Genomic DNA, 24,650 nt, shown 5'->3' with positions numbered 1-24,650 from the left:
CTTCACATTGCCTTGGAGGTATAGTGAAAAAGACGTGGGTTTTTAGAGTTGAAAAACTGGGTTTTACTGCCTAGTTCTTTTACTTATTACCTGTGAGACATTGGACAAATCACTTTCTTTTTTCACTATAAAACGAAGGGGCAGGCATAGATAATCCCTCAGGTCTCTTTCAGCTGTAACTTCTAAGACAACTTCCTTAGGAACCTTTTCCAGTCCTTGGCTACGTACCCAGGCAAGGTGTCAACCAGGTCTTATCTTTATTCTTAGATGACTGGACTAAAATCTGACCCACCAATTAGCCCACTTTGATTAAGTAAAGTGATCATTTTGAGGATGTATAGTATTTCTTAGCATATTAAGGGACATTATAAGCCCCCTTGTCTTTCATTAAGAGAAAAAAGAAATAGCCCCTCTATCACTTGTATTTGAATACAAACCTCCCAACTCTTAGTCTTGGGTTGTCCCCAGTCCACAAGAATCTTGACTGAAGATGAGTCTTTTGTTACACAGCTCAGGATGTGGCAAACAACTTACCTCCCACTGCTGGGGCCCCTCCATACACGTTTTACTCCTTCCTCTTCCCCTCTTCCCTTTCTCTCCACCTCTCTTCTGTTTCTCTGTGCAACTAGCTTTATGTGGTTTTCTTTCTGCTTCTTTACCTTCCCTCTCCAATTACATTTCTCGCCCTTTTTCTTCCCCATATCTCTCAGATTCTCATGGAATGTTAGAGCTGGATGGAACTTTAGGGGTCACCGCCAATATAACCTTTAATTTCCCACATAAGCAAACCGAAGCTCAAAAAACAAGAATATTTCTTCTCCTATTCCTTTTTCTCTACCTCCATTAACTATTTGTAATTTAAAAATGACACATTTAATAATAACTATATTTGTCATATAAAGTTTTATGAGCCTTGTTAAAAATATTTAAATTAGGGTGAATTTAACCTTTGTCATGACTCTTAGGAAAAAAAAAAAGAAAAAATTTCATGTAAATTACATTGCTTCTTATTTCCTTGTAACCTTTGGTTAAGCCCTGTTCTCCCTTCTGGATTTGTAGTTACAAATAGGAAAAAGATGCCCCACCCTAAGTAGAAAAAGTCGATGATAAATTTTCACTTTGTTAGGTAGTCTGAGGTGAGAGAATTGTGCTGAGAAAAACTGATACTAAGAATGAAAGTGAGCTTGGGAGAGAAGTTAGAATGTCTGCAGGAGACCTGGGGAGTACAGATAATAAAGAAGATGGTCAGAAATAAAAAAAATCAGATTGTGTTTGGAGATTTCAAAGGAAAAGCAGGAGATGTCAAAGGATAAGCAAGAGAAATAAAATGAAATAAATTGGGGACTAGATGTGCTTATAAGGATTTTTACAACTACAGCGTGAAGAATCACATGACTTCCTGCTTTAAGTATCTTTTCGTTTTGTTTTCATATTTTTTTTGGAAGGAGGGTGTTTCCTGTTCAAAGTTTGATATTCATTTCAGCCTTGGTAGACTTTAGAAAACAGAAAAAAAAAAAACCTCAAAATAGGTTTTTGCATAAGAATAACTAGCATTGCTTCCTATTCTGGTTGGAAATCTGGTTGAAAGTCACATTTACTTTAAATCATAAAGGCAGGGTCTCATAGTGGCTAGAGAGCTGTCAGGAAACTGTTCAACTCCCACTGTGTGTGACTCTGGACAAATCATTTCATTGAGAAATTAAGAGAAGAGTTCTAAACCTGGAGTCAATGAATATGTTCATTTAATATTTTGAAGACTTCATTTCAATGTCGTTGATTTCCTTTGTAATTCTTAAATCTTAAAGTGTGGTGGTATTGTAGATAGAGTTCTGGTCTTGGAGTTAGGAATATTTCCAAGTTCAAATCCTACCCTAGACTCTAATGTGTGACCCTGGGCAAGTATCTTAACCTTTTTGAGCCTCAGTTTACTCTCGATGGTCTCTGTCTCCTTCTGCCTCTAAAATCTAAGATCTCATATAGACCTGTACATTATTACTATCATTGTTTGAACCTGTTGTCTGGTGTTATTAATTACTTACTCAATTTTAAAATAAAAATGCCTAAGCATCATTCTTTGGGGCAATATGATTTTATTCATAATGTAATGAGATCTCAGGTATCAGGACAGTATCATTGGATACTTCATGATGGGACTTTTCTGTTTCTGGGTGATCTGAGATGGGATGAAATTAGAAGATAATTATTTTTCCCCAAATTATTTTATTAGTGTATCTATTCTGGTAACTGTAGTAAAACTGAGTAGAGGGGGCAGAGCCAAGATGGCGGAGTAGAAGCATGACCTTCCCACGGCTCTGGCTTCCACCTTCCCGAATCCATGTAAAAAGGGGACTTTAAACAAACTTTGGGGCTGCAGAACCCACAAAATGACACAGAGAAGCTAACCTCCCACTGAGGACAGCCCGGCAGGCCTGCAGGAATTCAGCCCAGCCCCATGCTGAGGCTTTAGCCCCAAGGCAGGCCTGACCAATTGCTGGCCAGAGGGACTCCAGATCAGCAGCAGCTATGGCCTTTTCCAGATTTATCAACACACAGACGCAAAGGACAAAGTGAGAGGTCAGTGAAGTATGGACTTTGGGACCCAGTAAGTGGGAGTGCGTGGCTTTTACCCCTGGTGCGAGAAGCCGCTGAGACACTGGCACAGCCAGCCAGTGCCACGTGGCAGCTTTAGCTCCTGGCCTGCAAAGTGTAGGGGGACCAAGCACCAGTCTGAGGGGTAATTGCTCTTGCTTTAATCTGCTTGGATCTGGATTGCAGTCTAGGGTGGAGGCCCTGGGGTGTGTTTGTCCAGCTTGCCAGAGCGTGTGGAGACCTCAGAGAGGGCACCCATCTAATACCTTCAGCAGCTGAGAAAACCCCAGCATTTGGGACGAAAGCTCCCCTGTCTGGTGGCAGAGTCCTACTGTGGCAAAAAGCCCAAAAGTCAAGCAATTGAGTGGCAAAATGAGCAGGCAAAGGAAACAAAGCAGACAGAAGATTCCAACATTAGACTCCTATTTTGGGGACAAAAAGGAGCAAAGCACGGAACAGGAGGAAGACAGTGAAGTCAGAACTCCTGCACCAAAAGCTTCAAAGGAAAATAGGAGCTGGTTACAGGCCATAGAGGACCTTAAGAAGCAGATAAGAGAAGAGGAAGGAAAATTGGGAAGAGAAATGAGAACGATGCAAGAAAATTACGAAATGAGAGTCGTCAGCCTGACTGAGGAAAATAACACCTTAAAAAACAGACTAACTCAAATGGCAAAGGAGGCTCAAAAAAGCAAGGAGGAGAAGAATGCCTTAAAAAGCCAAATTTGCCAGATGGAAAACGAATCTCAAAAGCGCAATGTGGAGAATCATTGCTTCAGAATTAGATTGGAGCAAATGGAAGCTAATGACTTTATGAGAAATCAAGATGCTGTTAAACAGATCCAAACAAATGAAAGAATAGAAGGCAATGTGAAATATCTCATGGGAAAAACCACTGACCTGGAAAATCGATCCAGGAGAGATAATTTAAAAATTATTGGACTACCTGAAAGTCATGATCAAAGTAAGAACCTAGAAATCATCCTCCAGGAAGTTCTCAAAGAAAACTGCCCTGATGTTTTATAACCAGAGGGCAAAATAGAGGTTGAAAGAATCTACCGATCACCTCCTGAAAAAGAACCCCAAAAGAAAACTCCTAGGAATATTATAGCCAAGTTCCAGAATTCCCAGATTAAGGAGAGAATATTACAAGCAGCCAGGAAGAAACAATTTGAATATTGTGGAAACACAATCAGGATAACCCAGGATCTAGCAACTTCTACACTGAGGGATCGACAGGCTTGGAATATGATATTCTGGAGGTCATAGGAGCTGGGATTAAAACCAAGAGTCACCTACCCAGCAAAACTGAATATCATGTTTTAGGGGAAAATATGGTCATTCAGTGGAATAGAGGACTTTCAAGCATTCTTGCTGAAAAAACCAGAGTTGAATAGAAAATTTGACATTCAGACACCAGAAGCAAGAGAAGCATGAGAAGGTAAATAGGGAAAAGAAATCATAAGGAACTTATCAAAGTTGAACTATTAACATTCTTACATGGAAAAACAATAATTGTAACTTATGAAACTTTTCTCAGTAGTTGAAGGGATTAGAAATATATATATATATATATATGTGTGTGTGTGTGTGTGTGTGTCTATATATGAGGGTATATGGGCATATGAATACATATGTGAATGTGTGTATACATGTTTACAGGTATACATAGATAGAGGGCACAGGACCAATTTAACAGGAAGGGATGATACTTAAGGTGAAATTAAGAGGTGAGAGGAGATGGGGAGAGACAGATTGGGGTAAATTATCTCATACAGAAGAGGCAAGGGAAAATGGTTACAATGGAGGGGAAGAATAGGAAGGCAAAAGGGAATGGGTCAACCTTATTCCCATTGAATTTGGCTTGAGGAGGTAGTGAAATACACACTAAATAGGGTATCTCACCCTCCAGGAGAATAGGGGAGGAAGGGGATGAGAGGGGAGATGATGGAAGGGAGGGCAGGCTGGGGGGGAAGGAAGTTGGAAGCACCCACTTTTAAAAAGGGACAGGATCAAAGTAGAGAATAGAACAAGGGGGAGGTGGGATTGGAGGGAGGGAAATATAGTCAGTATTTTGCAATATATCTACTATGTTATTGTTTTGCATTAGCCGCACATGTACAACCTATACTGAACTGCTTATCTTCCCAGTAAGGGTGGGTGACAAGGAAGGAAGGGAATAAATCTGGAATTGAAAGTTTTAAAATCAAATATTCAAATATATATATGTATATATGTGTGTGTGTACATATATATACTATTACTAATACTATTTTACATGTAATTGGGAAATAATATATACAGGCACTGGGGCATAGAGATTCACCATGCCCTACTGGAAAAGTCGAAAGGGGTATGGGAGAAAATATAGGAGAGAGCAGATTGGAGGAGGGGATATCCTAAGGGACTGCTATTTTGGTGTGGTGGGTAGGGGAAAAACGAGGAGAAAATTTGTATCTCAAAATCTGGCGGAAATGAATGATGTAAATCAGAAGTTAATAGAGCATTAAAAAAAAATTAAAAAAAAAACTGAGTAGAAAATTTACTTCATAAGAGTTTTATTCCCTGTGAAGGACCTCAAGGATCATTTCATTCATGGCATTACTTTACAGATGAAAGACCTGAATCCCAGAGAAGGGAAGTGATTTGTCCAAAATATTATATCCCTTCATACACACCATTTTGCTGAACCATTCCTTTTTGGTTTTGATTTGGAACCATTGCCCTTGGTACCATATAAAGATTAACAACTGAGAATTATCTAAAGAAAGAGACAGATGAATTGTCACTACACTTAACAAAGGGGATTTCAGGCATACAGTATACAGCAGACCCAGCCTTATTAAAAATGTTATAATTTTATGAAATGTCCTTTCCTACTACAGAGACTATATACAACTCTCTTTCTACCTGACCAGAGTGAATGCTTTTGGTTAGACAACAGAGTTCAAGGGATAGGACAGAGGGATTGTCTCCAGAAAGAAACTTTGGCAGTCTGGTACATTTAGGGTAGGTGTGGGTGGTGGAAAGGACAGAGGGAATCAGAATATTGAGAATAGTTCTGTTTACAAATCTTTTGTAATTTTTAAAAAACCCACTAATTTGATCTTTACAACACCTATATGAAGGTAGGCATGTAAATTTCAGTATTCCCATTTTACAGATAGGGAAATTGAAACTCAGAGGTTAAGTACCTTGTTCAAAATATTAGGACAAAAAAGTAGTAATTAGCAAAACAGATTCTGAAGCTGGCCTTCTGACTCCAAGTTCATTTAAAATCATAGGATTTAGAACTGGAAAAGACCTTAGAGATGATTCAGCAACTAAGGGACTAGATTCTGGTCCAGTAACCTCATTTTATGCATAAGGAAACTGGAGTCCAGAAAAGTCAAATGACTTGTTTATGGTAATACAAATAGTAATTGACAAAATTAGGACTCAAATTCAAGTCTTTCAAATGCAGATCAGTACTCTTTCCATTATATCATATTGACAGTTTTTAATCACATACCATATTGAATCTCAACTCACCCACTGAGGCTCAACATTTATATCAGTGATTTGAATGAAGAAATAAATGTTGTACTTACTAACTTCACAGATAACACAATGCAAAGAAATGTAGCTGACATATTGAATGACATCATCAGGACCTGATATCTCAGCAAGCTTCAACAATTAGCAGTATCATTGATTCATTTGTTGTCCAATGAAATTTGTACTTCAATACATCCCTGAATCTATGCTCTTATTAATATGGATGTCTATCTCCACCCCTGCCATGAAGATCTCCCTCCCATGCCTTTTCTCATTCTTTGCAACTTTTGTGCTTGCCCTTCCATGAATTTTCACAAGTGATCCACCCAATGCTTGCACATTTCTTATTGTCATGAATTATCATTTTATTATAGTTATTTGTCTCCATGTTTTATATTCTACTATGTTGTGAATTGTTGGAGGGTAGAGATCATTCCTTATTTAAACTCTTTCAGTACACAGCACAATGTTCTACATACACAAGGTATTAACCAATGTTTGTTGAAGTTGAAATGTCAGTAAAATATGGGGAGTTGAAGTAATATGAACAATGCTTCATTTTGCTTTCTTAAAAAATCATTTGTTGGGGTGGCTAGGTGGCAGCAGTGAGTAAGAGTGCCAGCCCCAGAGTCGGGAAACCCGGGATCAGTTCTGGCCTCAGATACTTAACACCCACACAAAAAACTGGCCGTGTAACCTTGGTCAAGTTACTTAACCCCAATTGCTTTAAAAAATAAAAAATCATTTGTGCATCTTCAAATGTTCTTTATGGAAATCTTCCAAAAACCACAGCAACCTGTTTTGTAGGAGGAGAAAAGAAAGAAACTCTGTATCTGCTTTTCAAAATTGGGAAAGGGTAGAATGTTATAATGCTCAAGGTGAAGGGTGGGATAAATTGGGTAAATCGAAAGGTATGTATGCTATATTATCTGTGGCAGAGAACTGTAGATCCTATTTAAACTTTTCTGTGCTACTAGAGAACTCATTAACTTTAAAAAGGAATTATTGTCTCCTGGAGGAAATAGGAACCTGCTGACTGGAATAAAATTTAGGCTAATGGTATCAATAATTAAGAAATAGTTCATTGTTTTTAAAGGGAAGTAAATGTTTATTTTCAAGTAGAATATAAAGTTTGAGGAAAAATAATCCTCTTTTTAAAAAAAAATCATAAGGTCAAAGCATTACAACTTAAGACAAATGCCATGCCAAAAATATAATGTTGCCAACTTTCTCTGTCGAGTTATGCTGTCATTGAAGAGGGTTTGGAATAATGAAAACCTGAGTGTGTATAGCATATTCATTTGTCTTTGAATCTTTATAAACTACATCAAAGAATAAATGGCATAACAGAATGTAAGAAATTGCTACCTGAACCCCAGCTCTAAAGTTTAAATTTTAAAATGTAGTGTAATAGCCATCTATTATTTTAGTAAAGATAAATACAATGATAGTGGAAAGCTTTAGTGAGAGGCAGTATTTGTGAAAGATGGGGACTCATTAGTGTGTATAGCCAAGCAGTTTGTGTTTCTAGGAGTGAGGGGTGAATTGGCTTTAACACCTACCGCTTTGGTGTCTTACTTTCAGCCTTTAGTCCTAGCTCAGCTCTAATGCCTGCTTAGTACTTCAATATTCATTTTAAAATATAATTTTATAGTTGTGGTCAAGGCTTTAAATAATGAAGGGTTATACATGGGAGTAGCATCCAACAATGCAAAGAGCACCAAATTAGAATTAAAGATATATAGGTTTTCACTTAGGCTTTGCTTAGGCAGAGTGGTGTAGAGAGGTCAAATATACAACATGCACCACACTCCTAAGGACAGCTGGAACTAAATTAAAATTTAATGGAAAAGTATTTAACAAAATAAATAAAAGTACAATACAATAAAAATACATTACATTTCAAAACTAAGTCAATACATGGCCCACAGGGATCCTTATGTGTTGTCAGGAGTAAAATTCAACAAAGGTAGACTGAGGTATGTTTTCTCTGAGCAAGACAGCATTTTATTAACAGGACATGAACTTGATAATAAAGGGGTCAATGGCTTACCACAATTTAAGCCAAAGCCCCTGATATGGGGACTCAGTTCCATTTTATAAGATTAGAACAAATAACAGATCAGAATAGGTAGGGAAATAATACAGTTGGTTATATGCTCGGTGACATCATGAGGTTGAAGACAACATGGTTAGTTATGTAGTTGAGGCATGGAGAACAATATGATTAATTGGAAGTTGGAAACCCGGCTTCCCTCCTGTGACTAAGAAAAATTCCTTATTTGAGTCCACCTGCAATGTTAAAGAGTGAGCCAGACTTCTTTGGATAACAAACCAAGACCCTAATAAATAAAGGCAACATTGATTCAGGCCAGCATGTAGCTTTACTCACTCAAAACTGGCAATGGAGCTTGACTCTGTGGGATATAATTCTTTGGACTACAGTTCAGAAACTTCCCAAGTTTGAGTTTCACTTTTCTCTCATAGAACAAAGCCTGTATTTATGCCTTTATTTCTATCACATTCATAGATTACAGATGATAGCTCAGGGACCAGGTTGAATATTCCATGTGTGAGTAAGACTCTCTTCAATATACCTGACAAGGACATAATAAGGATACCTGCAAGGAAACATCATGGGAGACATTGTGAAGGGCGAGATTAAGTTTTTGGAATCTTAGAGTGTTAGAGCTATCTTTAAGAATCATTTGACCCACCCCCCTCATTTTACCTACATGGAAAAGACCCAGAGGTATCAAGAGACTTACCTAATGTCACAATAACAGAGCAGTGATAGAACAGAGACTAGAATTCATATTTATTGCACTAGTCTTTACACTGTGTCATTCTCTGAAGTGGATACATTATTCCTATATCAGTCATCTGATCTACCAGTCTATTAACCAATTAAAAAAAAACAGGACTCCAAAAAGTAAAAAAAAAAAAAGAGAGAGAGAAAAGGGGCGGCTAGGTGGCACAGTAAATAAAGCACTGGCCCTGGATTTAGGAGGACCTGAGTTCAAATCCAACCTCAGACACTTAACACAAAAACTAGCCATATGACCTTGGGCAAGTCACTTAACCCCAATTGCCCCTCCAAAAAGCAAAAAAAAAAAAGATAAACAGGAAACAAGACTGACATAGTAGGACTTTTGGTGAATCTGTTTTCCTTCCCAATACCTAATAATCACCATACTTGGCTTTCTAGATAATCATATATCACATGTTAATAACATGTTCTCAGATTTTTGCAGTGATTCATATCATACTCATTGAGAGATAGGTTTCAGAAATTAATCAAATTATACATGGAATTGATTTTAGGATATTAAAATTCTTTTCTTGAGCTTGTATCCTTTCTTCCCCAAAGGTTAAAATGTCTGTAGATATATCTTCTACTAGTCCTCACTTCTGTGAGGATTTCTTTTTTTCTTCTTGCAATTCTGATTGTAGAACTTTGTTCTAAGGGAGAAAATTGGAGATTGAATAGTGATTTTTTTTTAGTAAGGATGCATTCACAATAGCAAATAGAAGAGAGTTCTCAGTCTTGACATGTGAATCCATTTCCCTCTATCAAATCTGTGGTAGCAGCTTGTCAGAAGCTCAAGAATTAATTTTATTTATCTAAACCTTTGAGGGTTGATTCTTATTTTATTTAGTCAAAGAAGATGATCTAGAAGTAAAAGGGTTGGGCTTGGACATTTTTGTGTTTGTTTTGTAGGAATTTGTCAGGTATGATGTGTTTAAAGTGCATTTGAACCTAAGATTTGGTGTTTCATTGTACAGATGCCTAATATTTCTCAGTGGATTCCTTAGGCACTTTAACATTATATATACATACATACATATTTATGTATGCCTGCATCTGAATAATGACTGAACATTCTTCTTTAGATGGTAATACAAGGTAATACAAGGCTGCAAGGCTATCTTAATTATTTTAATTTATTATGACCAGAAGGTATTTGCCTGGTTTTGAAAGCAATTAATAAAAACCAAAAAAAATTGTAAAATGCATGTCATAGAAATCCTAATTGTATTATTTTACTATAACTTTGCATTAAGTTTCTATTGTATATGTTATGTAACTTCATGATTTCAATCTTTTAAATAAGCTGAGATGGTCTTCTGCTCTTAGGAAATGGATAGAAGCTAATTTCCTGGATCTTAAGAGCATAATAACTAGCATTTATATAGTGCCATAAGGTTTTCCAAAGCTCTTTACGTATGTTATCTTATGTGATCCTCACAATATCCCTGAAACACCTGCAGACATCTGACATCTGCTTTTATATTTTTAAGTAGACCTGTACATCTGAAAGACTCTTTTTAGTATGCTTATGATAATTTTCTTATTTATAAAATACTTCTTTTCACACAGGATAGGCAAGTGATATAAATGTGAAACTGTGTAACGTTTTCACTGTGAAGTTTTTTTCAAATATATTTTGTTCCAATGTTTACTGTCATCAGAAATGGAAGCATTTGGAATTGAACAGACTATATAAAAACTATTAAGAAAATGCAACAGTGTGACTTTGTGCAAGTCACTTAACCCTAATTGCCCTCCAGAAAGCAAAAGAAAAAAAAAAAGAAAATGCAACAAGAAATGCCAGGTTTTTTTCTTCTGACTTTAAAAGTTTTATTTTTCTACTCCATGTATGTGAATTGTCAATGTGGCATTTTTAAAAAGTAGAATGATACCTCACTATTTCCAACTAATTGGTAAGGTCAGCCTGAGTTATGGAGTTTAGTTATATATAGTAATTGTAACTAGTTTACCAAATGATAGTGAAATTTTGTGAAAAATGGATATATAAGAATGCTTTGTAATTAGGTAATTAAATATTATAAGTAAACAAACATTTTTAAGTTTTTGAAGGTGTAGGGAAGACTCTTAGCAAGTTTTAAAACCTCTCAGAAATCTTGTTTCTACTCTCAGTTTGCTTAGTCCCCCCTTTTTTGGTCATTAGTCTCAAATTCAACTTCATGCTATACAATACCACAAATTCTACAAATCTAGAATCCAAATTAATGTGGATTTTTTCTGTGGTTGTATCACTTGCTTGTTACTGAATCAGATGGAATAGAGGAAATTATTATGTAACTAACTGGAAGAGAGAGCTGGTCCTTATTCCAAAAGTTTCTTCCTCATTTTGACTTTAGCCACTTCCATGACACTGTTACTTAACATGTGAAACATTATGTCTTCTAGAATAACTTGGTCTGCACACAACAAAACGGTATGCAAAATGTTCTCATTTTATATGTAAACCTCAGCATGTTTAAAATTAGTTAGCAGGTGCCAGCTTTAAGCCATAACTTTTTTTTTAAGGCAGGAGCAGAGGATTTATGAGTATTGTTTAAAAAAAAAGAAATTGTATTACTATTTTAGGATTGCATTTTAAAAGTTATGAATTTATGGGGCGGCCAAGTAGCACAGCCAGTAAGAGCACCAGCCCCAGTGTTGGGATAACCTGGGATCAAATCCGGGCTCAGACACTTAGCACCCACCCAGAAACACCTAGCTGTGTAACCTTGAGCAAGTTACTTAACTCCAATTGCTTAGGGGTGGCCAGGTGGCTCAGCGAGTAAAAGCACTGGCCCCAGTGTCAGGATGACCTGGGGATTGAATCCAGGCTCAAATACTTAGCACCATACCCAGAAGTAACTGGCCATGTAACCTTGAACAAGTTACTTGACCCCAATTGCTTTTTTAAAAAAAAGTTATGAATTTGCTAAAAAACTAAATTCACAGATGTGTATATAATCCAGCCAAGTTGGCCCTAAATCCCCAGTCATGGGGTGATAGGCATCAAAGTTCCTGTTTCATATGTTATCAGGGAGAGCATGTGGTATGCAGTTTGTTTGACATTTCTGAAGATAGTACCTTCAGTGCCTGAACCCACCCCAAACAGTTTTGAAGCTTGTAATCTTACTGACCTTAATAATGGTAAAGCAAGGCATATGCTCCCTAAATGGTGCTGAATGAATAGCTGAAGAAGGTTAGATACTTAAGAAAGAAGAGGAGAAAAAAGCCCCCCACTCTTTCCCAGCTTGGGGATGCAAAGTTGTAATTTATCTGCTTTTTTAAAAATTCCTTATAGAGCACTCTATAAATATAAGCTATTACTCGTGTTATTTTTATTATTTGAGGCTATTTTGCTCCCAAAGCATAACCCCTCATCCCACTGGGAAAATAAAAGCGATGCCCATATGTGTACACACGTGTGTGTGTGTATATATATATATATGTATATATATATATATATATCACACTATATATAGTATATAGCACACATATATGCTTACACACACACACACAAGAGACAAATGGAGTTGGAGCCCTTTACAAACATTCCAAACTAGGATAGTTGGATTCTAGACACTTTTGAACACACTGATGCTGAGCAGGTCAGGTAAGGATAAACAAATGGGTGGGTAGAATTCCTTTGGTTTAAAAGGGCTGCTCTTAATGGACTCATTAAGTCTTTATAGCTGTTTCTGTCTGCAAGTTCTCTGCTGGGGAAAGGAGCCAAGTCTAACCAGATGTATCTGTTGTTGTTGTCGTCTTCATTGCTGTTCAGCTACATATTGACCAATATATTACTGCTCTTCTCCTTAGTTCAGCTAAGTGTGGGGAAACTATCTACGTGTTAGTTGTTTGTGTGTTTTCTTATTTATTTTAAAGGTGCTTATAAAGTGATCTATATTAGTTCAAACATATACCAGGAAAGTATTGTAGATCTCAAAACAGCAGGAAAAAGGCTTCCTTTATAATTTAGACTGTGATATTTGCTAAATAAAGATATTAATATATGCAAGACTAAAAACTAATAGAATTTACAACACACCTTTTTATCAAGAATTCTGAGTCTAAAATATTTTAGTGTTTTTGTTGTTGTTCAGTCATTTCAGTCACATCTAATTCACTGGGATTCCATTTGGAATTTTCTTGACAAAGATACTGGAGTGATTTGCCATTTCCTTCTCTAGCTCATCTTTACAGATGAGGAACTAAGGCAAACAGGGTTAAGTGACTTGTCCAAGGTCACACAGCTAGTAAGTGTCTTAGACCAGATTTCAGCTGAGGAGGATGAGTCTTCCTGACTTAAGGCCCATCACTCTATCCACTACACCACCTAGTAATTATTATTCTATGTAAGAAAAGCTAATAAAATTAATGCCATTTGAAAAAATGAAAACACAAAGACTAAATCATATATTTCTATCTATCTATCCATCTATTGTTTAATTATAGGGAACCACAAAATTCAACCTTGGACAACAGTTACAAACCAAGCCTTAGATGTTGCATGGAGAACAGTAAAGGGACCAGTGATGTTGGGCATATCATTTCTTGCTGCTGCCCTCTGCCACTTCAGAAGCCTATATTTATATTTAGGACATCGGTTAAAATGGTATGTTCTTCTTCCATTTTCTGTATTTTTTTTAAATGCCTCTTTTTGAAACAGATACTTTTTATAAATCACCATTTGACACTACTGTATTTTTTTAACATTTCAGGTGGAGTGGATACCTGCAGAGAAAATTCAAAAGTAAATATTCTCTTTAGTGTTCCTGTCATGGAAGGGAATGGAGGGGGAAATTAAGGGAAGAAGAAAAGGGAAATTAACAGCTTTTTATGTTCAATTTGGTCTAGAAAACCTCAGTGTGGAGGCAGAAGTTGATCTTCTTGGTTATTGTGCAAGAGAATGGAAAGGAGAAACAAGCCGAGCCAAGCTGATGAGGAAGGTATCGCTATTTTTAAAAGCAGGAAAGAAACAAATTCATCCAACTTTATTTAATGTTAGGGAGCCCAATTAGTTTCAAAGGGTACATACAAGTAACTACTATTTTGTTCATCAAAACTCCTTGAGTCTTAAACTGTCCATTCAAAACTAACATACTTTACTGCAGACACTATTTAGTGTGGTTGCTGTTAAGAATCCATTTAAATTAGGTTCCACAATTCAGGAAATTTCAGTGTCACAGATGTCTGCTAAATTCACTATAATTCAGTGAACATTTATTAAGTAGCAATTAGGTACTGACGACACTGAGACAAAACAAAACAGTCCCTGCCCTCTAGGAGATTACATTCTGGGGGTGGGGGAGGTGGGGGAGAGTAGGTGTAATACACATATAAGCAGAGAAGTACATACAAAGTAATTTCAGAAGAGAAAAAGAGTTGGAAATAATCAGGAAGGGCCTCATTTAGGTAGGAACACCCAAGCTGTACCTGGAAGAAAACTAGGGATTCTGTAAGGTGGAGATAGGAGGAAGTGCATCCCAGGTCTAGCAACCTGCTGGACAAAGGTGGAAAGTCAGGAGATGGAGTATTGTGATACAGGAAGAGATTAATATTTAAATTTACTGAGGAAATATAACCTCCTTCCTTACTCCAGTAGACTATATAAGGTTGCTGCAGAAAGATTCTATCATTTTTATCTTTGTATCTTTACCTTCAAGTACATGTACCTAATAGGTGCTGAACAAATGCTGTTTGTATTGAATCCAATTAAAATTCTGACCCCCTGAACTGGGTCCCTTTCAGTTTTTTTGTAGGTGCTAGAAAATGTGTATGTAATCCTTGACATGAGGTCATTGTATACAAAGAATCTTAGCTGTTGGGTTTTTGTAAATAAAGCAAATTTCTTACAATTTCTAAAACTAAGATGAGAAAAAAGCTCTTTGTCTTTACTCTTTTAGAAAGTAGATCTTTTTGGTCTCTGATCTATTTGAAATATGTAATGTATAGTGACCATAGACCTTTGGTAAGGGAAATTGAGGTAATGGGGGATAAAGGTTCAAAGTGGTTACAGTGGTGGCATATCACAGAACAGATTTTTCAATAGATATAAGAGAATGAAGCACTTGGGTATTTTGGCTAAATTCTGTCCTGCTGACCAGCCTAGCCTTTGAAAATAAGTGTTTTGCTTTCAAAATTTGCATAATTATTACCCCAAAATGACCCTTTCCCTTCAAGTAGGCAGAGCAATTCAGTGTAGCATTGGCATCTGTAAGGGTCTCCTCACCTCATGATCAATCTGGCAATCATGCTAAGTATTTTAGTAAGATTAGCTAGATGCTGTTACCCAGTAACATGTAGAGTATATGTAGTCCTTTTACAATGGGCAGGCTTTCCTTGATCAGGGCAGAAAGAAGACTCTGAAGAGAGTTTTCATTCTGCTTTACACCTTTTCTTAACATTTTATTTCCTACCTCCCAAACTAATTTTCATTGCATCTGTTTTAAATTTTCTTTCTCATTGCCAGAAATTATATCCCTCCATGCAATGGTCAAATCATTTGAATGTAACATTGGTCTTTATGGTACTGTGCTTACCTGGTTTTGCTCTAAACTTTTTCCTAATCTTTTGTTTTTAACATATAGACAACTGTATCTTGGTGGCCATTAAATATTTACTAAAAGTTTTCAGTATTATTTGTAGATTGTACTTCATGGCCTAGGTACTTGCTTTCTAGTATAGTATAATATGGAATCTGTGCAAATGGGCCTGGGGTCAAGAAGGCTCAGTTTCCTGAATTCAGATCTGGCCTCAGATACTTACTAGCTTTGTGCCCCTGTACAAGTCATTTAACCCATTTCCCTCAGTTTCCTCATCTATAAAATGAGCTGAAGAAGGAAATAACAAACCACTCTGGTATCTTTGCCAAGAAAACTCCAAATGGGGTCACAAAGAGTCAGACACTGAAAACAACCGAACAACAACAAAAATACCATACCTTCACATTGAAATGTGAAATAATACAAATGTGAAACAATAACTTGGTTATTTTTTTTTAAAGTTTTTCCATTTGTATTTGGAGCTCCACAATTAAATTTGGTTTTATTTCCTTTCTTTAGACTCTTCTCCTTCAGAATTACAAAAATATATTTTTTTCCTTTGCTCTAATAGGCTTATGAGGAACTTTTTTGGCGTCATCATGTTAAATGTATTCGGCAAGTCAGAGGAGACAACTATGATGCATTAAGATCAGTCCTATTTCAGATCCTCAGCCAGGGCCTCTCTCTTCCATCCTGGATGAAAGAAAAAGACATTATAAAGGTATGATGTCATGTTTTAAGCCAGAAAATACTACTAGTCTAATCCTATGTGAAGTGAAATATGGTAACACATTTCATTTCAGCTACCCACATTTTTTTTTTCAGATCAGGGTCTGAAAGGAACCCTGAGAGATGCCACTTAGTGCATCCCCTAGTCTCTTATGTAAAATTATTCAAACTATTCCAGAAAGATATTTTTTAGGCTTTTCCTTGAAATTCATAATACGGTGGTTGATTCTCTTTATATATAGTTCTTTGTATGTGTGTGTGTATATGCATACACACACACACACATATATATATATACAGACATATGTATATATGTATACACATACACATACATATATTCTATTTCTCACAACCCCCTACAATGAGAATATTTTTCTTAAGGTATGATTTAAATTATTCTTAGTGAGAATCCAGTTTAAAGAATGTTCCTTTGTTATCTAATACCCATTTATTTTGCTAAACTAAAACTAAGATGTTTAAAAACAGAGGGCATGTAAGAAGAGTAACAGTGTATTAGAAACATAGTATCTTGTCTTTAAAATTACTGTTTTAAAATTGCTTAGTTGAAGTGCATCATTCCCAAAAGCACATGTCTTTGCCAGACCCTTGACCAATGACCAAAGACTAATGACCCATAAATTAAAAATTCTAATGTAAAAACTGAATCACATTCATTTGAACATTCTTCACATAAATGAAGCCAGGAGACATAAAGAAGTTTCAGCTAAGTGAAAAGTAACCTGGCAGGTTCTTGTTGGAAAGGGAAATAAAGGAGTAGACTTAATCATATACCCAACAAAAAGTCAACCATCAAGAACCCCATCATTTCATGGGTTACTTTGTCATCTTATCAGTTGATAGGTTCCTACAAACCAAATGAACACATACTTTGATACTTTTGGACTTTGGGTCAGAAGACCTAGTTGTGATGTCTCCAGTTACTAGGCAGTTGAACTTGAACAAAGTTAGTAGCATATCTAATATCAAGATATTTCTTATCTAGAGATGGTAAGTACAGGTTCTATTACTTCCAACCTCAATGGGTTGTAGGTTGTCCTCTAAGCAGGAATGTCAGCATCTGAAGCAAATTCATTTGAGAATGAGAGGTGGGGTTGGGGGATGAGGTTTAAGGATTAAAGATTTGAGGATTAAGGTATGATCACTTATGTGGTAGACTGAAAGAGGAAGTCATGATAGTTGAGGGGACTGGGGAACTGAGAGTCAAGGTTTTAGGGACTGGAGTGGAGAAGATTGTTGTTAGTCCTTTGTCCTGAAGAGGACTAATGACATCAGGAGGGTGAAGTCTTGCTTGCAAGCAAGTTGGATTTAAGTGAGGCAGATCTGTGAAAAATCATCAGCCTCACTCTCTTCTCTAGGGTCATCTGAGTTCAATGGCAAGATGACTTGGAGATAGCCTGGATGGAGATAGATTAAGGATATTTTAATGAAATAGATTGGATCTGTTGACTATACATTTTTATTTGTTGCTTTTGAGCCATCAGAACTTGTAAAATTTTTAAATGAGTGTGCCTTGTGCAGAACTATAAAAACTATATAAAAAATTTCTTTTAATAATGTTCCACCTACATCCTAGGGGACAGCTAGTTATTTATCTTGGTAACTATGGAGGGAGCACACAGTCATACCTGTTTTGTATCTGTTGTATTTCTTATTTGTGACAAAATGCTAATTATTTCATAACGTTTATACTTTTTTCCCCAAGCTTCCTGAAAAGCTACTCTTTTCACAAGGGTGTAATTGGATTCAACAATACAGCTTTGGCCCTGAGAAATACACAGGCCCAAATGTGTTTGGGAAATTACGTAAATGTGTTGAATTATTGAAGAGTCAGGTAAGTACTTGGAAACAGACTAAAAAGATGAAAATACGTTCAAAAGTAATCATCAGTCTCTCTTCTGTCATCACTGTCTTGGTTTTTATAATTCTGATGTCTGTCGTCATTGCCTTGGTTCCTAGTCTGAGATATATTAGTTTGTGTTGCATTTAAAGGAGTCGAGAAAAAAGTGTTTTTCCCTTCTGGGAGATCTTAAGTATAATGCAGCTGATCTTTATTCTGTCCCAGTTCTGCTCCAATATCTAGGTGAAAAAAAAAACTATCTTACAATCTTTTTTTTTCCATGTGTGTGTGTGTATCTGTCTGTCTCTGAGTATCTCTCTCTGTCTCTTTATTTAGTCACAGTTTACCAATCTTGTTTATGTTGCTCTCCCTCCCCATTCTCCCTGCCCATCTGTCTTGTCTCCCTCTCCCTCTTCCTTTCCCTCTTCTCCCTTCCTTTCCTTTCCCCTCTCCCTCAATTTAAGACAGATTGAGAATAAATGTTTGTTGGCTCCATCACAATCTTCTTTCTTTGGATTACCACATGCCTCATAATTTCAGGATTATTATCAAGGATTCCACTTTTTGTTATATGTGAGTTATTTTTGATAGATTTGTATGTTTATTATTTAATAATAATTCCTAATTGTAAATATGCTTGAAAGTTCAGTTGATAGTAGATTTGTATGTTCTGTACTGATTTGATCATTTACCTCTATGATGTACGTTCTGTTAGTTCCTGTTAAGTTTCTCATGGCGAGGATGAGAGGAACAGACTAGGAAGAATTTCAGGTTATTTCACCTTAGGAAGCTCTGTTTCTCTTTTACGTTGTCATAGGCTGTGCCTGACTCAGGCTGGTCTCCTGCTAGTTTAGGTCCAAAATTGGAATGAAATGAGACACTTACAATCTATGTAACAGTTAATAAAAGGAGACTTATTTAACCATAGCAAGGAAATGATGCTCAGGACAAAGAAGAGATGTTCATCCAGGATAAAGCATAGATTCAGTTTTCACAGTGTCCCAGTCTTGTTTAGGCTGTGGGTCTGTGGTCTGAAACCTCAGAAAAGGACACTAGCTCCTTGTATCCTGGCTGTTTCTCACCCAGGAGCTACAGCAGTATCCTACATCTTTGTGCACTGAGTAAATCAAATCTCTGAGATAGTTTCAATAGCTTTAAGGAAAAACTAGCCTAACTTACATGGAGGAGGGGGTATAGAGTTACGTGTGCCTTGTGAGTACATTGACTGTATTTTCTAAACCCCCAGTTGGGAAATATTGTCTGGCAAAGGACACTCCTTTTCTAAAACCTCCATTAACTTGACATTGGGACAATCCCAGATAATATAGGATGTATCAAAATCCATAGGGTAATAACCTTACAGATTGTGGTGAGGTGGGCTAGTTCTATTCCCATTAGCCAAAATCAAGGTTTTAAGTTAGGTGAAATTTATTAGCTTCTCACTCCACCCTCCTACTGCTCCTTACAGCTATGTAATTTGCCTATCATATTTCTCTCTCCTTTATCAAATGATAGACTTTAGGGTTGGATGGAAACATAGAAATTACCTATTCCTACCCCCTCATTTTAAAGAGGAATCATCAGAGTCTAATTCTCTAGCCAGGTAGAGAAACTGTCCAAATAATTAGTACTAATATGCGTCTTAACTGTGACTTTTAGGAAATTGTGTTCCCACAACTTTGGTCTATCTCATTAGTGATACCAAAAGAAACTTCAAGCCAGGTTTAAATGGAAAGAGAGGATTGGGTTCCTAGAAGACCCAGAGGAGGGGGATATTTCTTACCAAATGGGCTCAAATCTTACTTCTGAGGCAGCTGTGGCCTTCCTTTCCCTCCTTATAGTCTACTTGCTTCTAGTAGCAGCCAACTCTGGATATTTGGACACAATTAAATTTATGTGGCAACATTCAGTGATTTGAGAATATGAGATTTGATTTGAGAATCAAGAGAACAATGACTTCATTGAGAGTTTCCCCTGCCTCTGAATGATGGCAAAAAGTATAAGACCTCTAGAATCCTAACATCCTTTACATAGCAATGGGCAGCGTTTTGTAAACTGAGCTGTTTTATGAACTAAGCTGGAGTGATCTGGGGATGCTGACTTAGACTGTAAACTCCTTAAGATCAGAATCTATTAAGCTTGTTGAGTACATCAGTTGGCACAGTACCATAATGTAGTTAAGTGATATATAAGGGCTGCTAATGGTAGTCCAGCCTTAGAGTTTTTGTAACCCTTCTCAAGCTCGTTTTAAAATTTCTTTTTTAGTGGACAGAGTTTAGTGGTATTAAGGACCAACACAAGAGAGGGAACATGTGTAACTGCCTTTTTTCTGATGAGAACCTGGAGTACAAGCTGTATGAAGCTTTAAAATTCATCATGTTATATCAAGTCATCGAAGTGTATGAACAAGTGAAGAGTGAAAAAAAGGCCATTCCCAGTCTTTATCGCCTCCTGTTTTCCAGGGAAACATCTTCAGATCCTTTAAGTTTCATGATGAATCACCTGAATTTTATAGGTGACACATGTGGATTACAACAGGTAAATGTTAAAAGATGAGTGTCAGAGGAAGACACTGGCAATACTCAAGGGAGTGGGTAGCATATAGTTCAACTGAATTCAGCAAATATTCATTTTTAAACCAATTTTTTTCAATTAACATGCATTCATTTTTTTCCTCTCTCGCTTTCAAATTTCCTTTCCTCTCTTTCAAATTTCAGAAATTTGAAAAAATCAAATTTCTCTCCACCCATATAAAAAAAGAAAAAACCATAACTTGTGACAAATATGCCTAGTCAAGCAAAACAAATACGCACATTGTCCATGTCCAAAAATGTTTAAATAACTAATGTATAAGGCTATGTTAAAGATCTGTGATTTTAAAGATTTCATAATAAAAGAAACAAGATACTATATTTCACTATCCCATAACAGTTAAATGTTTCCTCGGATCTATAACCATGGGGTTCCTCATCTGTGATCCTTCACAATGGAGTCTCTAAAAAATCTAATGGTTCTTTTTCAAATGAAATATTATATGCTTATAACAGAGGCTGACTAGAAGTTATTTGTTTCCTTTGGAATTTTCAAAATAAGCTTGATTTTATTGTGTGATCTGTGTTCTTATTTTTTTTTAATGTTAAACTTTTATTGCTTCCCTCTTCCCCCTCACTCCTCTTTTTCTCTTATTATTCTCTAGAAAATCTAGAAAATTTTTTCCTATATAAATTGTTTGTAAGTTGACCTAAAACTAATTGGTAGACTGTTCAGCTTTTGTATTCATCTTCTGCATATCTTATTTATCCTTATTCCACACATACCCCCCAAATTATGATCTTTTTATGATGTAAAGAATTATTCCTGCAATTTTCACTCTTGATTTAAGACAAATTCTGGGTACTTGCTCCTAATTCTTGGCCTACTCATAGTCTGATGTATGGGACTATAAATAAGTTACTTCATTAAAATATTTTCCTCCACTGTGGTAGAAGAGAGAATTTTGATAATATAATACATTTGTGACCTTTCTCTTATCTTTGTCCTAGATTGACATGTTGATTCTTGGATACTCTCTTGAAGTCAGAATAAAAGTGTTTAGACTGTCTAAGTTTAATACCAGAGACTTTGAAGTCTACTATCCAGAGGAACGCCACAGGGAATGGCCTGAGATTTGCCTTCTGACTGAAAATGACCGCCACTACCATATTCCTGTCTTTCAAGCATGAGATGGAATTGGTATTATTGCCTACAATAGCAATGAACATGCTTAAAATAAAGTATTGCACGAAAACCAAAGCTTTTATCTGGCTACTGAAGGAATTGAACTTTTTTTTCCCCTTCTGGAGTTATAGCAATGTGCTGATGGAATAGACCTATGTTGTTCTTTTAGGTGTGTGGTTTCTTCAAAAGATACTGAGAACTAGGATTTATCAGTTTGTTTTTTACTTAGTTCACAAGGGATTTGGTTGTTCAAAATACCTTTGAACGCTACAGAATGTTGACAAAAATTAGTCTATATTTAACCTAGAAAAACTGACCTTTTAAAAGTCTGTAACCTGAAAATGTTGGGACATTGTTAACTCTAATCTCAGCAAAAGAAAAGTTCTACTTGGGAATATTTCCATTTGTTGACTATGGCCTTAGTCATATCAACATTATCATCTCCATCCATCAAGAATATCCATGGTACTTTGGTTTTCTAGAACCATTTGCTTGACTTTTTAAAAGAAAAAAAATAGAGCATGCAATTGGGGAAACTACTTTAATGCTATATTGTATGATTTGTTTTGTATTATTTTCAACTTTTGTGGCTGGATTTCATTGGCTTAACATTTTGTGTGCAAAAATGAATGTTCCTATTAAATATTCCATAGTTGAAAACAAACAGGATACAGATACTGTACTGTTTCTGAAATGTCAAGCTGTTATGCATTATATGCATTTTTAACATGGAATTACATGCTTTCTGATGTTTCTCTTTGTATCTAATGCTATTTTGAATGACTGCATTTTCCTCTATCTCTATATCAAATTTCATCAGTGTTATACTCAAAGAAATGTACATTTATAAGTGAAAGCTTCTACCAGATATTTGCTACTTCAAAGTCATTCACTTAACGGAAGGCATGAGGGCTCAATAGTTATTCCTCCTTAGATATAGTGAGGAATAGCTACTATGAGATGTAAAGAAAGTGATATGGTAGCAAGTGTTATGGTCCATGAAAGTCACACCCATAGTGAAAAGTATCTTAATATAGTATTCTTATAAACTAAGACTCATGATAGAAATCTCATAGGTTATTGTGTACAATTGTAGTTCATTGTTTCCTAGCTTAGCAATAGAAAATTTGAGTCAAGAGGATTTGTATTCCTTGTATTCCATATAATCCAGTTCAATATATGGAATCCATGGGTTTGGATCCTATACAATATTAACTTTGTGATCTCTAAGGCTCTCTGTATCCCAAAAATTCTGTGATCATAACTAATAACTTTCAAAATACTTCCTATCTGAAAATAGCAATTTTGAATTGTGTACTAGTGTGATGTAACTGGCTGACTTTCTATACTAAACTCATGTTTTTCTACCTTTGGATACTGGCTGAGACAGTGAGTCATTGGTTGTTCTCTGAGCTATCTATTTGGCAACACTGATAATTGCTAGAAAGGAATGGCAGCACATTCTGTTGAGGTTTTTAAACCAAGAAATCAGAATTTTTAAGTTACTCGTTGATTTGGACAGTCCTTGCTTTCTTCAATTATTTCAGCACCTACATAACTGCTGAAAAGACAAAAGCCTTATCACAGTGATCAGAATCTCTCATTCCTAAAGTGATACAGATAAATTTCAATGGTATGACATTAATGATCTGCTTCTTGGGCCCAAAGGGAACTATGGTTTTTCCCCCCTCTATCTAAGGAGCCCATCTGCTCTGAGCTCAAACACAAGTCCAGGACTATATTCAGTCTTGCAGGAACTTGGCCTCCAATTTTAAGAGGGTTCTATTCCCTTTTTTCTGGTTACTTAAAGCTTAAGTTTAGGCTCATATCTAGGATTTTTCCAAAAGGGAGAGTTTAAAAGGTACTCAGCATATAATATGAACCAGATATGGGACAGGTATTTATTTTCTTCACAACAGTATTATCATCTGCTAGGAGGGTGATATTTAAAGTTTATCAGGACATAAAGCAGTTTTCAAGATTGATGATTAAGCATTTTACATTTCACCTCACCTCTGCAGCATACAAAACTTTTCTCAGTACAGGGGCGGCTAGGTGGCGCAGTGAGTAAAGCACTGACTCTGGAGTCAGAAGGACCCAAGTTCAATTCTGACCTCAGACATTTAACACCCACCCAAAAATCTAGCCGTGTAACCTTGGGCAAGGTACTTAACCCCAATTGCCCTCCAAAAGGCAAAAAAAAATTTTTCCCAGTACAGACTTGAGTATTTATTCTTGTCTGTGATGCCAAAGTTTTTCCTGACATCAACCATCCGATGTTTTCCGTGGACCTTATGAATTCATAAGTTCACCTCCAAACCTGGGTATGTCCACCTCAATGCTGATATTCTATCATCTACTGGGGAAATGAAGCACAGATTGGAAAAGGAAGAGGGGACTAGATGTAAATTCTCTTATTTGAGCCCATATTTCACATAGTAGTGGTGAAGGGTTAGGGAGAAATAACACAACTTATTCTCATTACCCCATCACAGAGAACATAGAGACAATTCCCATCACTTGCCATATGAAAGACTTGATGCAAAACATATTGAACTGAAAGTTGTCTCTTTTTTTAACTGCCACAGCACTCAGTCATGCTGCCATGGTCATGGAGTAAGAAGAGGATCAAGGGACCACTAAGGGTTTATTGCATCATACTAAAACACCACATGGCTGAAAGAATGCCCATAAATGTTCAACTGGTTGATTAAAAACAGGAAGGGGAACTCTGAACGTACTCCATGGAGCGGCTCCCAGAATTGTAGAGAGGCATATGTGGCACAACTGAAACTAAACCCCACTGTCTCTTCTTTTCTTCCTTATGTCCCTATCCCCTTCCCTGGATACCCAGACTATCGAGAGCAAAAAT

At 36.4% G+C, this 24,650-nt stretch overlaps 1 protein-coding gene across 1 annotated transcript in view; it reads left to right on the top strand.

The window, feature by feature from the left end:
* The window catches only part of OTULINL (OTU deubiquitinase with linear linkage specificity like), a 43,941-nt gene extending 20,788 nt beyond the window's left edge, over positions 1-23,153 (top strand). Inside the window, exons 2-8 of the mRNA XM_069101421.1 lie at positions 13,385-13,544; positions 13,651-13,682; positions 13,787-13,878; positions 16,046-16,195; positions 17,927-18,055; positions 20,327-20,599; positions 21,604-23,153. Of these exons, the coding sequence (XP_068957522.1) occupies positions 13,385-13,544; positions 13,651-13,682; positions 13,787-13,878; positions 16,046-16,195; positions 17,927-18,055; positions 20,327-20,599; positions 21,604-21,783 (1,016 nt within the window). The 3' untranslated portion in view covers positions 21,784-23,153. The remainder of the gene's footprint in view (positions 1-13,384; positions 13,545-13,650; positions 13,683-13,786; positions 13,879-16,045; positions 16,196-17,926; positions 18,056-20,326; positions 20,600-21,603) is intronic.
* Positions 23,154-24,650: the final 1,497 nt, after the last annotated feature.

This window comes from Petaurus breviceps, unplaced genomic scaffold (genome assembly GCF_028583685.1).
Source record: "Petaurus breviceps papuanus isolate PSGF00001 unplaced genomic scaffold, PetGlider_PUasm1.0 47, whole genome shotgun sequence".
Classification (NCBI taxonomy): Eukaryota; Metazoa; Chordata; class Mammalia; order Diprotodontia; family Petauridae; genus Petaurus; species Petaurus breviceps.
This window is presented reverse-complemented; position numbering and strand designations above follow the sequence as displayed.